At 45.7% G+C, this 15,219-nt stretch overlaps 2 protein-coding genes across 2 annotated transcripts; one reads left to right on the forward strand and one right to left on the reverse strand.

The window, feature by feature from the left end:
- Positions 1-25: 25 nt before the first annotated feature.
- LOC147960914 (uncharacterized) lies at positions 26-6,015 on the reverse strand. The gene is made up of 2 exons (XM_087533582.1): positions 4,441-6,015; positions 26-481 (listed from the first exon to the last, which is right to left on the reverse strand). The coding sequence occupies exons 1-2, from the start codon at positions 6,013-6,015 to the stop codon at positions 26-28; spliced, it is 2,031 nt and encodes a 676-aa protein (XP_087389708.1).
- A 1,437-nt stretch (positions 6,016-7,452) lies between these two features.
- Positions 7,453-9,823, forward strand: LOC125532139 (putative F-box protein At2g02030). Its single transcript, XM_048696297.2, has 2 exons — positions 7,453-7,669; positions 8,460-9,823. The coding sequence occupies exon 2, from the start codon at positions 8,465-8,467 to the stop codon at positions 9,641-9,643; it is 1,179 nt and encodes a 392-aa protein (XP_048552254.2). The 5' UTR covers positions 7,453-7,669; positions 8,460-8,464; the 3' UTR covers positions 9,644-9,823.
- The last annotated feature ends 5,396 nt before the right edge of the window (positions 9,824-15,219 follow it).

Here is a 15,219-nt window from a genome sequence, read left to right on the forward strand (position 1 = left end):
CGCGACGATGGGAGCTTCACGAGCCCTATCTGGCTCGGCCGGGCCGTGGGCCAGGTGTGCTCTCCTTGGTGCGTCCGGTCGGTGACCGCCATGGGCGGTGGAGGTCGTCCCCTCCCGCGTCGCTGCCAATTCTGCCGCTCATCGTTCCTGGTTGTCTCCTCTCGGCCTCGTTGGTTTCGCTTCGCCGCTTGGTCGTGTGCGACGGCTTCGACGGACGGAGGTGCGGCTCGTGCGGGGGGTTGCGGAGACGGTGGCGCGCTAACTGCAGCGTGGTGACGAGAGCTTCACGAGTTCTTTCTGGCTCGGCCGGGCCGTGGGCCTCGTGTGCTCCTATTGTTGCGTCCGGCCGGTGCCCGCCAAGGGCGGTGGAGGTTGTCCCCTCCCGCGTGGCTGCTGATGTTTGCCGCTCCTTGTTCCCGGCTGTCCCCTCTCGGATCCGTCGGCCTCGCTTCTCTTTCCATGGTGAGACGGCGGTGGTGATCTAAAGACCGTGGTGGCGCATGTTGGTGGGCGGCAAGATTGGTGGAGTGCGACGGAGCGGCCGGGGCTGTGGTTGTGTGGCGGACGGGAGAAATCCCTGTCGGCTTGGCCGGCACCAACGCAGTGACGCCCGCGGGTGCCACCGGTCCTTCCCGAAGGGCGCCGGGCTTACCTCTTCCACACGCCCCTCCGTGTACCGAGGGAAACCCTAGGACCTGTCCGGGCAACAGCGTCGACATCGTCGCGTTCCTTCCTGAAGGTGTTGCTTGGTATGCGGCGGTCCGAAGTGCTAGGAGCGTGGTGGAAATTCTCCGGCGGGCGCAGCGGTTGCGGGTCACCATCGTTTTCGTCGACCCGACTCTGTTGTCATTAGTTTCTTTTTCTTTCTCTGTCATTAGTTGTATCGTGTGGTTGCTATATATATATAGCGGGGCGAAAGCCTATTTCGAGAGTCGTTTTCTTTTAGAGGATATACTTTTATAAGACGGTGGGGGAGATATGCGCTCTGCCAATAGAAGTTAATTGTGGGACTTGTAGATAGTTGTTGGAATGGTTAGTTTGGATATTTTCTGGGGTTAATAGTTTGATATTCGCTGCTCTGTATGCAATTTTGGTTTAACTCCAAAGTAGAATTCCTTGTGGCACCTGTTTTCTCCTGGTCTATGTTGTGTGAGGATGTTTGTTTTATGAGGGATACTTGCGTAGTTGTGCAGTTTGGTTCTTAACACAGTTCTATTTCTTCAGTATGGTGTTAAACTTTTGATAAAGTGATCTGGTTCCTATTCTTGACTCTTTATGGTGTGCTGTAAGGCTTGTCAAGCAGTGGTATTTTGCTCTAAGGCTGTAGAGCTGTTTCTTGTTTGTGATTCGGTTTAAGTTTTAACTGCTCTTGCAGGCTGTCATGGTTTGGACTGCCCAGCTTTGAAAGTGTTGGGCTTGTATGTTTTCTTCTTACTCTGTGACAAGAATCGACTTGAACATCTACTCTCCTGGTCCTGGACCGGGAAAGATGTGCTAGTTTGCATGTCGACAGTTTGCCGCCTGGTTTACGACTAGCCGAAATGTGCCTGCAATTTTCTTGATGCAACCAGACTAATGGATACTAGCATTCTGAAACACTCCCTGAGGTTCCATGTATTTTTTATCGTTTCTGAAAACGATTGCAGGACATGTTTCATCCCCCACTTGCCCACTGGCATTATCTGTCTGTTTGAAACTTCGGTAGTCATACTCCCTGCGTTTCTTTTTAGTTGCATATAAATTTTTGTCAAAGTCAAACTTTGCAATGTTTGACTAAGTTTATATTAAAAAATAATCAATTCACAATATGAAACTAATAGTATTAGATGCATTATGAAATTAATTTTCATAAGATATTGATATTTTTTGATATAAATTTGGTCAAATTTTGCTTAGTTTGACTTCAAACAAATCTTATATACGGAGTAAAAAGAAACAGAGGGAGTACTACATCTGAGATCCAATGTGGCATCAGAGGTATAGAGCACTTGGGTAACACTGAGCTGGGACGATTCGTTCTGTCTGAAATAAGAAATGATGGTTTTTTTTTTTTGCGGGAGAAATGATGGCTATGGTCATGTAACTTAGGATTTGGAAGGCAAGAAGTCTGCAACCAGCTTGGTGGAAAAATATCTGCAGTTGAACTTGTGGTACTGTGGAGCAACTTGCAGATGGCTGGAGGACTGCACTGAGGTTCTCAGGCACAATGCGCATAAGCTTGTTCAGCTTGTTCGTATGTGCATGTGAAAGCAAGAAGGATCAATGCCGAGCAGTATCGATCGATCAATTCATTGGTTCTATTTTTTTTAGGAAAGGGGAAGGCACTCAAGGTGCCAAATTGCACTGAACTTAGCTCAGTTACAAAATACAGGAAGTGGTTGAAAAAATACTCATCGCCATTTCCATTTGTATCTGGCGGGCGAAATGCTGAACACCTTGCGCGCGTGGTGAAAGAAGACGGCCGGTGAAGAGCCCTGTGTTTTTCCTAGACCAGGAGGCAGGCCAGTCGTGCGTGGAGGCGACAGTGGTCCCGACCGGCAAGCAAGTTAGCCGAGTTTGGAGCGTTGATGGCAGCAGTGGAGGCTAGGGGGTGGTGTGGATGTGGGGTGCTACTTCGGCGACGAAAACAATTCACCAACGCCGGCAAGAGTGGCCGTCAGGTCCGGCGTACTGCTGGGGAAGGTATTTGGGTGCGGACGGCAGCCTGGGCAGCATGCAGTTGGCCGGAACTGATCGGCGGCAGCGAGGGCGGGGTGGCCGGGTGTGTTGGCTGTTGATGGGATAGGGGTAAAATGGCCAATGTGCCACGGACTAGCAGGAAGGAGAAGAACCAGGGCGGGCGTCGCGTGTGTCCTCGCCGACGAAAAAACGGCTCAAATTTGAATTTAAAAAGGGTCACACGCGGACAAAAAACGGACGCTGATCCGTTTGCATGTTCGTTTCGGTCCAAACGAAAACGCGCGGACAATTTATGTCACAGCGTTGGACTTGCCCTAAAGCCTGGCATGAGGGCATCTCCAACGTCATATGTCAAAGTGCTACTCCCTCCGTTTCATAATGTAGTGCCTATAGATTTTTTAAAAAGTCAAACCTCACAAACTTTGACGAAGTTTGTGGAGAAAAATATTTACATATAGAGTGCGAAACATATATCACTAGATTCATCATAAGATGTAGTTTCACACTATATATTATCGGTATTGTAGATATAAATAGTTTTCTCTACAAATTTGGTCAAAGTATGTAAAGTTTGAATTTTCAAAAAATCTATAGGCACTACAGTATAAAACGGAGGGGGTATTAAATATTAGACCACGTGGTGGTCTTGACATCCTTTGCCATCTAAATAATGCATTAAATGTGATATATCCTGACCACCGAAATTCGCTAAATCCAACACAAATCTGTTGAAGCTTTGAGAGCATGGTTAAATAGTATAGCCAACAGCTATATGAATTTGCCATGTCACTTATAGCAATTTTATAGCCCACTCATATAATAATTAATCATATTAGTATACTTTATCATTAATATATGACCCATATGTTTCTCTCACAAAAGACATTGAAGCTCGTGCTATAGCCGGCTTCTCTTCTCTCATCCAATTAAGCAAAAATATATTATTTAAAGTGTTACAGCCCGCTTACATCATTTTTTTTTGAAAAACAACCAACTTTATTAATTAGAAATAACAATTACATCGTCTATTAGAGGTTGTACAATTTCGACCAAAGGCTCCTCAAACCATTCCCTTGTCTCAGAAAATTTAGCTAGTCTGGCAAGCTCATAAGCTACCTTATTCGCTTCCCTATTACAATGCTCAAAACTAGTAAGAGGAAAATCACACGCTAAGAAATAACAATCATCAAACACTGCCGCTGCCGCTCCTGCTGAACGTCCTCCATTCTTCATGGTATCAATGACTTTCATATTGTCAGAATTAATGACAAGGCGATTGCAACCCTCCTTATGTGCGAGAGATAGTCCGAACCTTAAAGCCAAAGCTTCTGCTGTCAGGGCATCAACACACCAATCAATTTTCCAATTTCCGCCAGCAATGAAGATTCCTTTATCATCTCTGAGAACAGCACCAGCCGTGCCCTTAAACAAGTCATGATCAAAAGATGCATCCACATTAAGTTTGACAAAACCCATTGGAGGTCTAGTCCATGCCCCTATTTTACTGAGTGCATTTGGGGAGAAAGCATTAACAAAGTTTGCCGCTATGGCACGGATACCCATAGAAATTTGTTGAGCATCTTGAAACTTTCCTTCATGGACCAGCCTACGTCTTTCCCACCATAAGTACCAAGCGGTAATAGCGATTAGTTCGTGGGTCTTTTGGAAGCCCAATATAGCTACATCATGATCTGGCATAAGAAGTAAAAATTCAAAGACTGCCTCTCCTGCACGATCCATAACACAAGCCTTGTTGATCACCTCACCCAATCCCAAATTACGCCAAACCACCTTAGCTTTGTGACAAAGAAACAACATATGCTTTGTATCTTCTGGCGCACTAGAACATGCAGGGCAGATGGGCGTGACTTTGAGGTGTCTATTCGCAAGCGTAACCCGACAAGGTAGAGTGACATGCAGTGTGCGCCAAATGAAAATTTTGACCTTTGTTGGACAAGATAATTTCCAGATCTTACCCCAAATAGGATTAACATTGATTCTCCCCATACCGTTGGTATGTCGCAGCTTCCTCCCATGTTGTTGATTCCATTCTGCCAAATAAGCTGACCGAATAGAGAACAAACCATTCTTTGTGTAGCTCCAAGCAATGAAGTCTGACATATTATGCAGCGGAAGCGGGATGGAGAGGACTCTCTGAGCATCAATTGGCCACAATGTTTGTCTCACCAAATCTTCATCCCAAGAACTTGTGACTGGGTCAATAAGATCTGAAACCCTAGACAGGAGGTGCCCTCCTCTGGGAGTAATAATTTTCCTATTTGCACAATTTGGGATCCAAGCATCTTCCCAAATGTCAATATTTTGTCCATTTCCAACTCGCCATATATAACCATGTTTTAGAGAGTTTACTCCTGCCATAATACTTTGCCAAGTGAAGGAGGAGCCTTTTTTTAAAGTTGCATTCACCAAATCACCATCAGGGAAATACTTAGCTCTCAATATAGTAGCACATAAGGAATCCGGATTGTCTAGAAGACGCCACGCTTGTTTAGCTAACAATGCTAAATGAAAACAATGTATATCTCTGAAGCCCATACCTCCTTGATTTTTAGGGACACACATCTTCCACCAGGGCATCCAATGCATCCTCTTCTGATTGTCCTCGTCACCCCACCAGAAATGCGCCATCGCGTCAATGATTCCTTTGCAAATTATTTTAGGAATTTTAAAGACGGACATAGCATAGGTGGGGATAGCTTGTACTACAGATTTGAGGAGAATTTCCTTTCCTTCGGTGGATAATAATTTTTCTTTCCAACCACTTATTCTCATAATAATACGGTCTATCAGGAATTGAAAACAATCACTTTTGTCCATACCCACATTGGCAGGCAAACCCAAATATTTGTCATTTAGGGCTTCAGTTAAAATATTCAGAACGGTACAAATTTGCTCCTTGTCTTCAACTTTTGTATTGGGACTAAAAAAGATACTTGATTTTTCAACACTTACCCTCTGCCCCGAAGCGGCACAATAAGAATCCAAAATTGATTTCAACGCCTCAGCATTCATGGCATTAGCTCGCATGAGAATCAAAGAATCATCTGCGAAGAGGAGATTGGAAATTGGTGGTGCATCTCTGCTCACCTTAACTCCAGAAATACTTCCATTTTCCTCCGCATGCGCCAAAAGGGCAGTCAGACCCTCTGTACATAACAAGAATAAGTAGGGAGATAGGGGATCTCCCTGCCTCAGTCCTCTAGTAGGCTTAAAGCTCTCGGTTTCTTCCGCATTGAAGCGAACCCGATACTCCACAGTGGATACACATTGCATAATTAAGTTCACCCACTCCTTTTGAAATCCGAGTTTTAACATGATTTCCTTTTAAAAAGGCCACTCTACTCGGTCTTAAGGGTCCGAAAAGGCGTATCAACAAATTAAAAAAAGAATTGGAAAAACTGCGGAGAGGACCGATGAGTGCGAACTCTCAAGCGCGCTAGAAGGAGATTCTTGTCCTTATTGAAAATCTTCTAGAACAAGAAGAGATTTACTGGCTACAACGCGGTCGAGCCAATTGGCTATTACATGGGGTCCGCAACACCTCGTTCTTCCACAATGCGGCTACCGCCAGGAAGAAAAGAAATCAGATTAAAAAGCTTTTGGATGATACAGGTGTTTGGTTGCAAGATTCTGATTTAAAGGACCACATCAAGGGGTATTTTTCAAACTTATTTTCATCTGAAGTTACCCAACCGAGCCTGGAGGTTCTTTCTCTTGTTCGAAGGAAAGTGACTGATGAGATGAATAATGCTCTTCTCGCCCCCTATACGGCTGACGATGTTCGGAAAGCTCTCTTTGAGATTGGTGATTTAAAGGCACCGGGACCGGACGGCCTCCATGCTATTTTTTATAAAAGGTTTTGGTCTATGCTGGGGGATGACCTGACTGACGAGGTCCTGCAGGCGGTGAATACTTGTACCATTCCCCCCGGATGGAATGATACTGCAATTGTAATGATCCCAAAGGTTAATTCCCCTGAAAAGGTTACTCAGTTCAGACCGATCAGTTTATGTAATGTGGTCTACAAGGTTATATCAAAAATGATAGCTGCTCGACTGAAGACAATCTTATCAGATATTATTAGCCCCACTCAGAGTGCTTTTGTGTCTGGAAGAATGATTACGGACAATATTTTAGTGGCATATGAGTGTTTTCATACTATTAAGAAGAAAAAAGCAGGCAAGGAGGGTCTGTGTGCTATTAAACTGGACATGCGCTTACATCATCTTATTGTACTTGCTCTGAGGGAGTCTGGACAGTTCGCTGAGCCCACTATCAGTTGGACCACATGTCATTATAGCTAATGTGTCTTTTCTCCTAGGTCCGTCTGGCCCACCTCCTATCTGGATTTGATGCTTATTTGATGTATACGGTTGGATGATCCACTTCCCTTCTACTGTCCGTGGACATGTCTGGACATGTTCACAAATGTTTGATGTGTTCGATTTGATTTGATGTACACAGTTGAAGTTGCCCTGAATTTTTTTGAAGAAATGGCAGTAGCAGCCGTTTTTGGAGCTCCAAAGACATCACAAGACTGTAACTTTTTTATGGTTTCATGGGATGATGCAATGGTTATTAAACACTGGGTAATATCAGTAAAAGAAATCGAGATCTCCTTTGTATTTTGTTTTTTTAGAGAGAGAATCCTTTGTATTTTGCTTTTTTAGAAACGCTTTGTATTTCTTTTAGAAGACGCTTTGTATTTTGCTTGGAGCATCGTACTCATTTGGGCCCTGCAACCCACTCGCACGGGCCTCCCCAGCGCACTCCGGCCCTTGGCCCTTCGTCGCCTCACTCTCCTTCCCCCCGCCGGCGCAGCAGCGAGAAGATCCTCCGATCCCCATATTTGCCGGCGACGAGCGAGCCCTCGTACGCGCCGCTCCGGGGAGCGTCGCCGCCGTCCTTCCCCGCGACGGCGACGCGTACAGCGGCAGAGCGGGAGGAAGCGCCCACTGCTCTCGTACTGGTAAGACGAACTGCACTGGGAACCCCCACAAATTCACCTTGTTTTCTTTACCAATTATATTAGATTTCAGTTATGAGCAACACCGTAGAAAAGAAGCCACTATTAGTCCCTAGACCCCTGGTTTGGGGACCCCCATTACCTGATGCAATCACAACACATGGGCAGTATGTAGACAATATTGCAGATTAGTCAACAAGGATTGAAAGTTCTGCTACCTGATTGGTGCATAATGCATGGATATTTGATTACAACGCACACTTTGGTCGATGACATATCATCTGACGTCACTAGAACTATGATGTGATCACACCAAGCATATGAAGCATTTGCTCATTCCTTTAACCTTGTATTCAGTTACTGATGTGTTCTTGCAGTAAATAATTTTACATTTGAATAGAATGCTGAATAAATAAACGAATGTTCGTCTCTCCTTTTACGGTAATTAATTTTTCAACAGGCATATGAAACATATGAACTGTTGTTGTGATTGCATCACGTAATGGGAGAACTGCTGGCATATCTGCTACATGATTTTCTGCTTATTATGTAGGATTCGGACGACAATTGCAGAACTCTAGCTAATTTACAGTTTTGATTTATGTCTCATGCCTGGCTGCTTTCTTATACAGTAGATTCTTCATAGTAGTACTCGGCCGTAGACCGTTTGAATCTATGGGATCACACATTATCTCTTTGACATGTGCCAGATACTACTGTTCTGTGTTTGCCAAGTTGAATTTAGGGGTATGGATAAGCTCAATCATCCCCATCTCTTTTTTCTTTCCTTTAGATCTGATGGAATACCATCGGCAGTCAATCACCATGACGAAAAGAAGCCGTGGGACCATCCTCGACGACCTCCCCGAGTGGATTATCATCGAAGAGATCCTCATCCGGTTGCCACCAAAGGACGTTCTTCGCTGCCGCGCTGTCCGCAAGTTGTGGTGCAGTGCCACCTCCACCGACAAGTTCATGCTCGGCAACTGCCTACGCCAGCCGTCGCTCCCTGTTATCAACCAGGATATCCCTGGGCAGGAAGGAGTCACCTTCGTTGTCTTCCGTGACAACGGTGTCGGAGCCTCCAATCAAAAGCTCTGGCCAATCATTCAACACTCTAAGTTCCATAATCTCCTGGGGGCCTGTGATGGCTTTCTCATCTTGTCCGATGCATCCCATTTCTGGATCTGCAATCCAGCCACTCGCAGATGTGCTCCGCTACCACAACCTCGAGTTCCATCGGCAGGGGGGTCCTGCATCTACATAGCTGGCTTTTACCGGCACCATCCATCTGGAGAATACCGGGTGCTCTGGTTCTCGCATGGCCATGAACGTGGCTACATTCTCTCGGCAGGATCTGACAAGCCGAGAATGATCAGACGGCCGTCAGTGTCATCGCATTTGTCGAAATGTATGCGTGAAGGGGCTTTTGATTCCTGCTATAGTTCACAAGTCAACCACCGCGGCAGCCTGCACTGGTTAACAGGAATTGACATGGAGACTCCCATGGACATTATGGTGTTCGACACTGTAACTGAGAAGTTCCGGTGGATGCGCAGTTCTGGCCAGTTGGGCCGTCAGGTGTCATTGTGGGAGATGGACGACAAGCTTGCTTCGTGCAGCACCAATGATGCCAGCATAGAGATTTGGATGATGCAAGACTACGAGGCTGAGGCCTGGGCCTTGAAGTACCGGATTAACTTGTTAGCGATGAAGACATCACCACAGTTTGAGTATATTTCTAAGATGTCACTGCTTAACCAGCGTGAGCTGCTGATCTGTTGTCACAATCCATTGGACGGTCCTGACTATCTTTTGCACTGTGACATTGACGGAAAGTTTTTGGGATATTACGAAATTAAAGGGGGAACATATTCTGTTTACTTCACTAATCAGTACTTTCAGGAGAGCATGATTCCACTTCCGTACAGCGAGATGCAAGAAGGTGGTTTGGATAAGGAGCCTTCATTCTTCTAGGGCTTTAAAGTGGTTTGTACTTCTAGTTTGCCATGTACTAATGCCTTTGGATTGTCCATCCTTTAGGAGCATATGGTCCTAGTTCTTACTTTATAATACTAGTAGAACTGAACAACTTATATGGCTGTGCTCGCACTTTTACTACCATCTGGTGCCTTTTGTTGGAGTAGCTATGCTATACATCTGTGCTACTTGTTCCCCGTTTACTTTCACTTCTCATTGTTAAGTAGTGTGAATGGCACTGACTGCAATTTGAAATGCTAATTATTCGTGCTACTAGAGAATTAGTGAAGCATTGGCAGGCCATCTAGCATGTTTTCTGAGAAAACATGAGAGATGCAGTCTTAGTCAATTTCTTTTAGTGGATACTTTTGTAAGACAGTGAGGGTCTGTTTGGGACTGCTCTGCTTCTTAAAATTCAACTCTGCTCCGGAAAACATAAGCCAAACAGGGATAGCTCCACGATATGCCGCTCCGTAAAAAACTAGAATCTGGGGTGCAACTCCTAGTTTTTTATGAAGCTCCTCGGGGGGTGCTCCAAAAAACTCTAGAAGCTGGAGTTGGGTGAAAATTACCCACCACTGCCACCAGTAAGTGGATACCCCTTTGTTTCTTCGCCCTCAACCAATCAAATAGATCTTTTCCACCAAATTTCCCATTCTTGAAGCTGGAGCTAGATGGAAGCTAAACATTCTCTTTGGTAGTGCTACAACTTCAGCTTGAAACTGCTCCAAAGTAAATTTAGTGGAACGAAACAGATTTTGACGAATCAGAGCAGTCCCAAACAAGCCCTGAGAGAGATATGCCCTCTGCTAATAGGAGTTAGTCAAGGGACTCTTGGTCATTGAATGGTTAGCTTGGATCTTTGCTCATGTTAGTAGTTTGATATTTGCTGCTCTGTATGCAATTTGGTTTAACTCTGAAGTAGAATTTCTTGTGGCGCCTGGTTCGTCCTGGTCTTTGTTCTGTGGAGATGTTTTCGTATCAGGGATACTTGTGTTGTCGTGCAGTTTGGTTCTTATCATAGTTCTGTTTCTTCAGTATGCTATTGTTAATTTTTTTTGTTAAACCGATCTGGTTCTTATGCTTGAGTTGAGTTCGGCTTCTTTCTTAGTAGCAGAGGTTGCTCTCTCTTCCATTTTCTCCTGAAATTTTGAACATAAGCAATTTGACCTGTCAGCTGTAGATTTTGAAATCACAGTTTTGTGGAGAATATACACCTTTTGCCACATTACAGATGACCGCTCCTCATCTCATTTCTTGTATGAAGTGCTGGTTGCGTTTATGATCGACCTACCAGATTTGATCAGCAACATTATGACCAAAGCGAGTTGTCTCATTGGTGTGATCCCTGTGAACTGTTTTTTCGTAAAATCTTGCCTCCGGACTGCAATTGTCTTACGTTTTTCAGGTTTTGTAGATGTTTATATTGTATTTTTATGCCAGGCATGTCCTTATCTCATTTATGTCAGGCATGAACAGTATATTGTATTATACTGTTTTTTCCGTATAATATAAGCTTTTGCCTCTAAACTGGGAGCAGTCTTTCATGCTCCCTTCCCAAGGGTGCACCATCAAACCTGATCTTCTGGTTTGAGGTACTAAGGTGTTCTCTGATGCCTCTTGGAAGAAATCCAAATTTCCTGGAAGGGATGGTTCAAGCTTATATAAGCACCTCCTCTCCTCTTCAAGCAGAAGCCCTTGACTTGCTACTCGCTGCAGGTATTGCAGGTTTTCTGCAGTTACAACAACCAACCTTCTTAGCAGATAACCTGTCCCTTGCAAGGGCTGCAACAGCCAGGGATATTAACTCAAGATTCACTGCTTGGGAATTCGTGAATTCCCTAGCTGACTACAAGCATCAGCAGGTCTTAATAGCAACTCTAATAGCTCCCGTATCCTTAAAAAAACTACTGTTTACACAAGCCAGTATCTGCTGCGCAGCCCTGCGAGGCTGGCCGCCAGGTCGTGCCGCCTTTGCTGCTGTGCCGTGCAGCACCGCTTCATCCCCTGCCGCGCAAGGACGCGCCGCCGCCGCCATTGCACCTCCCCTGCCGTGTCACTGACTTGCAGGCCTCGGCTTAGTTTAATGGGAAATAGAAGAAAAGATTTTAGGAGAACAAGTTTTACGGAAACTGAGAAAGTACGTGTTAGACAACCTCCTCTAAATCATACGGTCATCCCATAAAACGACTTTTACGGGGAGTTTTTTTTTACAGGAGCTATTGGAGTTGCTCTAATCCTCAAGTCCATCACATTGCTACAGGCCCCAATTCTATAGCTCACAACTCAACCGATCCTCAAGTATTCCTGTCCAGAGTTGCACCAATTCAGCTCATAGGAATTAGTCAGTGCCCTGTAATAGCCTCTCAACATGCCTTTCTTCAGGGTTTTGTAATACATGATGTACAATGTCTTTGAGCTGAAGTATGATGGTGCTTTGTGCGCCTTTCCCTTGTTAAAAGAAACACGTGTAGGTTGTGTTAGAATAAATTCGAGGCATACCGTTGATCATCCGAGGACCAAGCAATCACACGAGCACGACATCGAGATTTGTTAACGAGGTTCACCGATATGGCAACATCCTCGGGACTTGACTACGGGCGCTCCTCCCCGTGACACCGTCACAATACCGCACACCGGCCACCCGGGCACCGGCACATGCCGCCGGCTCCCCCTTGCGCGCCTGTGCTATTATGTTGGCATAGGTTACATCGTGTGTCTACCCCTACTATATATGAGAGATCTAAGATACAAGTATCCTACTTGGACACGACTCCATATCCTATCTAAACACAATACAACTCAGAGTCCAACTGTAACCTAACTTGTACACAATATTCGACACAACTCTAACAAACTCCACCTTGGCGAATATTCTCCACCACCTTGAATTCGTCAATGCGTCAAACTTCCATGTACATTGGACTTGAACTTATCCCATGAGAACAGCTGCTACTCCAAAGACTCCATATGACTTCATCTGCATCTTGTAGTCCCTCCTTTTCTTGACCACAGTCAATACTCGAGCAAAATTAAGTTCCTTGTTACTCTAGTTTGTGCTCCCAACTTTCAGAGTATCCGTCCAACACAATCACACACTGATCATTGACCTGCGTGAAAATGAACAACTCACATATTGGGTGTCACACATAAGAGTTACCTGAACTCAACATCACCGCTCCTTTCTTAACCGCCTGTCTGAAACTTGAAGGAATTTCACCATTGCTTGTAGTCATCCCGAGTCAAATTCGCAGTTGTCTCACCACATGTATGACCACCAGAGCCCTGGCCCGTCTCCATGTCCCGTGCACACCGCACGCCTCGCCGCTATTACCGCGTCGAGCCTCCGCTGTCCCGATCGAGTCTCAAGGGTCGCGAAACCACACCACTCAACCCCCACTGCAGAGTACCACCGATCATCACCGATCGATGACGAGTTTCACGCTTCCATCAGACCACTGGGCTCCAGTCCGAATTACATGTCACTTGCTTTTCCCGCTGAATAGGCTTCGACTCTCTGAGCTCTTACGCTGTAGCCCCTCAATCAGCGCCAAGTGAAGTTCTCTAACTCCAGCTCCACCTTCAACATGACTCCATGGTAGATAATCAGTCCACCAACGCGCCCCGTCGACTTCAAGCTCCGTGTGTACATCACCTTGAATCAACCTCGCGCCATAGTCTTGTCGAAGCCACACAAGCCCTCGGGGCTTGAGCCACGTGTTTCACACCCAGAAGTCGGTCACCATCAGCATCACGCCCCTATGTCGTCGTCGCTGATTCCACCACCGTCTTCTGTACCAACCGACTTGCGTCGATCCGTCAGACTGTCCAAGCCAACTGCCCTATGTGTCTGACCCGAGCCGATTTTCTAACTGCAACCATCTGCAACTCCTCACAGCCCTCATCATCCATCTTAACTGGTTGACATTCCGCAACACCTTCAAGCATCCTTATTGTGCCAATAAATTTTTCACCTTGTCTATCATAACCCAAGGTTTTCTGTTATGTCGAACTTCTCCACCTCAAATCTGATACCCCTTAGTGCCAGATTCTTTGTATGATTGACCTGTAAAAAATAACCAAGCTTCTTTCCACGATGCCAAAGTACACAAAGCAAACCTACGTGCTCGCCTCTCAGTACTAGTAGCAATTTCACGTGGTGTAGCTCCTGACTCAATCCGGATGCTAGCTTGCTTTGTCCTCCTAATGGATTTTCCTTGCTTCCGTGGGTTGCCTTGATGTTGCATGACTACCGCTCGGACTAGGCCTTTTTTTTTGTCCCAAACAAATCTCCGGTTTGTGCCTTTTCCTGCTGTACGCGACCGGCCGACTCGCCGCTTTGGTCCATGACTGTCGCATGCATCCTCGCGGCTTGAGTGAAGTCTATTTTAAACCCTAAGATTGTAGAGCACGACGTAAATGAACCTCCACGTTCAAATCCCTGAAGTCCATACCCTATAATCGTCGATCCCAGTCAATCTAAACCCTCATTCCGTTTGGCGCACCGGGAAAATAAAGATCCCGGCCAGGATCACTCTGACAGCCCGGACCCATGTGTCACATTAATATTCCGATCCATCCCGAATCTCTCGATCTCTCTCTCTCTCTCTCTCCCCGCGGGTGGCGCCGGTGTCCGCATCGGGCTTGTCGACTTCTCCTACCTCAAGCCGCCGGGTGCGGCTGCCCGTGGCGGCCCTACTGGAACACCTCGAACTTGTTGGCTGCTTCAACCGACTGCCCAGTCATCTACAGGATGCAAGCCCCACTACACCTAGGTGCCGCGTGGTGCTCGTACAGTGCATCTTCGCTGAGCGCGCAGGCGATAAACAGCTCTGTTGTCGGGGCAGGGGAGGAGAAACACGTGCTCGAGCGATTTGCAGCGGCAGAGAAATAAGCACGTGCATGCGAACAGCTCGGCCTGAAAGCGGTGGCCGTGAACACCTTGCCAACGTCGAGGCCATCCACACACCGAACACAAGGTCACAAGCACGGTCATGGCGATTGTGTTGGCATACATGAGGTACATGGACTAGGTCGGCCACCCGAACTCACGAATTGGTCATAGGTTGTGAAGCTCGTGCTATAGTGCGTGAAATTGGACCTTCTCGGCAATTAGTAGTTCACGCTCGTGCCGTCGAGGCCACGAAATAAAATAGTGAAATAAAAGTGAAATAAAAAAAGTTAAAAGTGACAATTATGACACATTATCAAAAGTTAAAAGTGGCAAAAGTGAAATAAAAAAAATACTGCTTTTGCCATGGAATGGCATTTGTGATGTATGTCAAAAGCTTAGAGTGCCAAAAGTGATATGTCAAATTCTAAAGTGGCGTAAGCAAAGTGGGCAAAAGTTAGAGTGACAAAAATAAAGTTTTCCTTTTTTTTGAGGGACAATAGCAGGTGCTCTGCTTTTTCATTAAGACGGGAATAAATTTATAGATACAAGTTAATGGAAAGGAAAAAGGTCCGTTTGCAAGAGCATTGACGGCTATACAAAGAGTTTTCTTATTTCTTGAGGGCTATAAATAAAGTTTTCCTACGAAGCAATGTTGAGATATTTTTTCCTAAAACCTAAA

This window comes from Triticum urartu, chromosome 7A (assembly GCF_056163025.1).
Source record: "Triticum urartu cultivar PI428250 chromosome 7A, HENAU_Tu73, whole genome shotgun sequence".
Taxonomy (NCBI): Eukaryota; Viridiplantae; Streptophyta; class Magnoliopsida; order Poales; family Poaceae; genus Triticum; species Triticum urartu.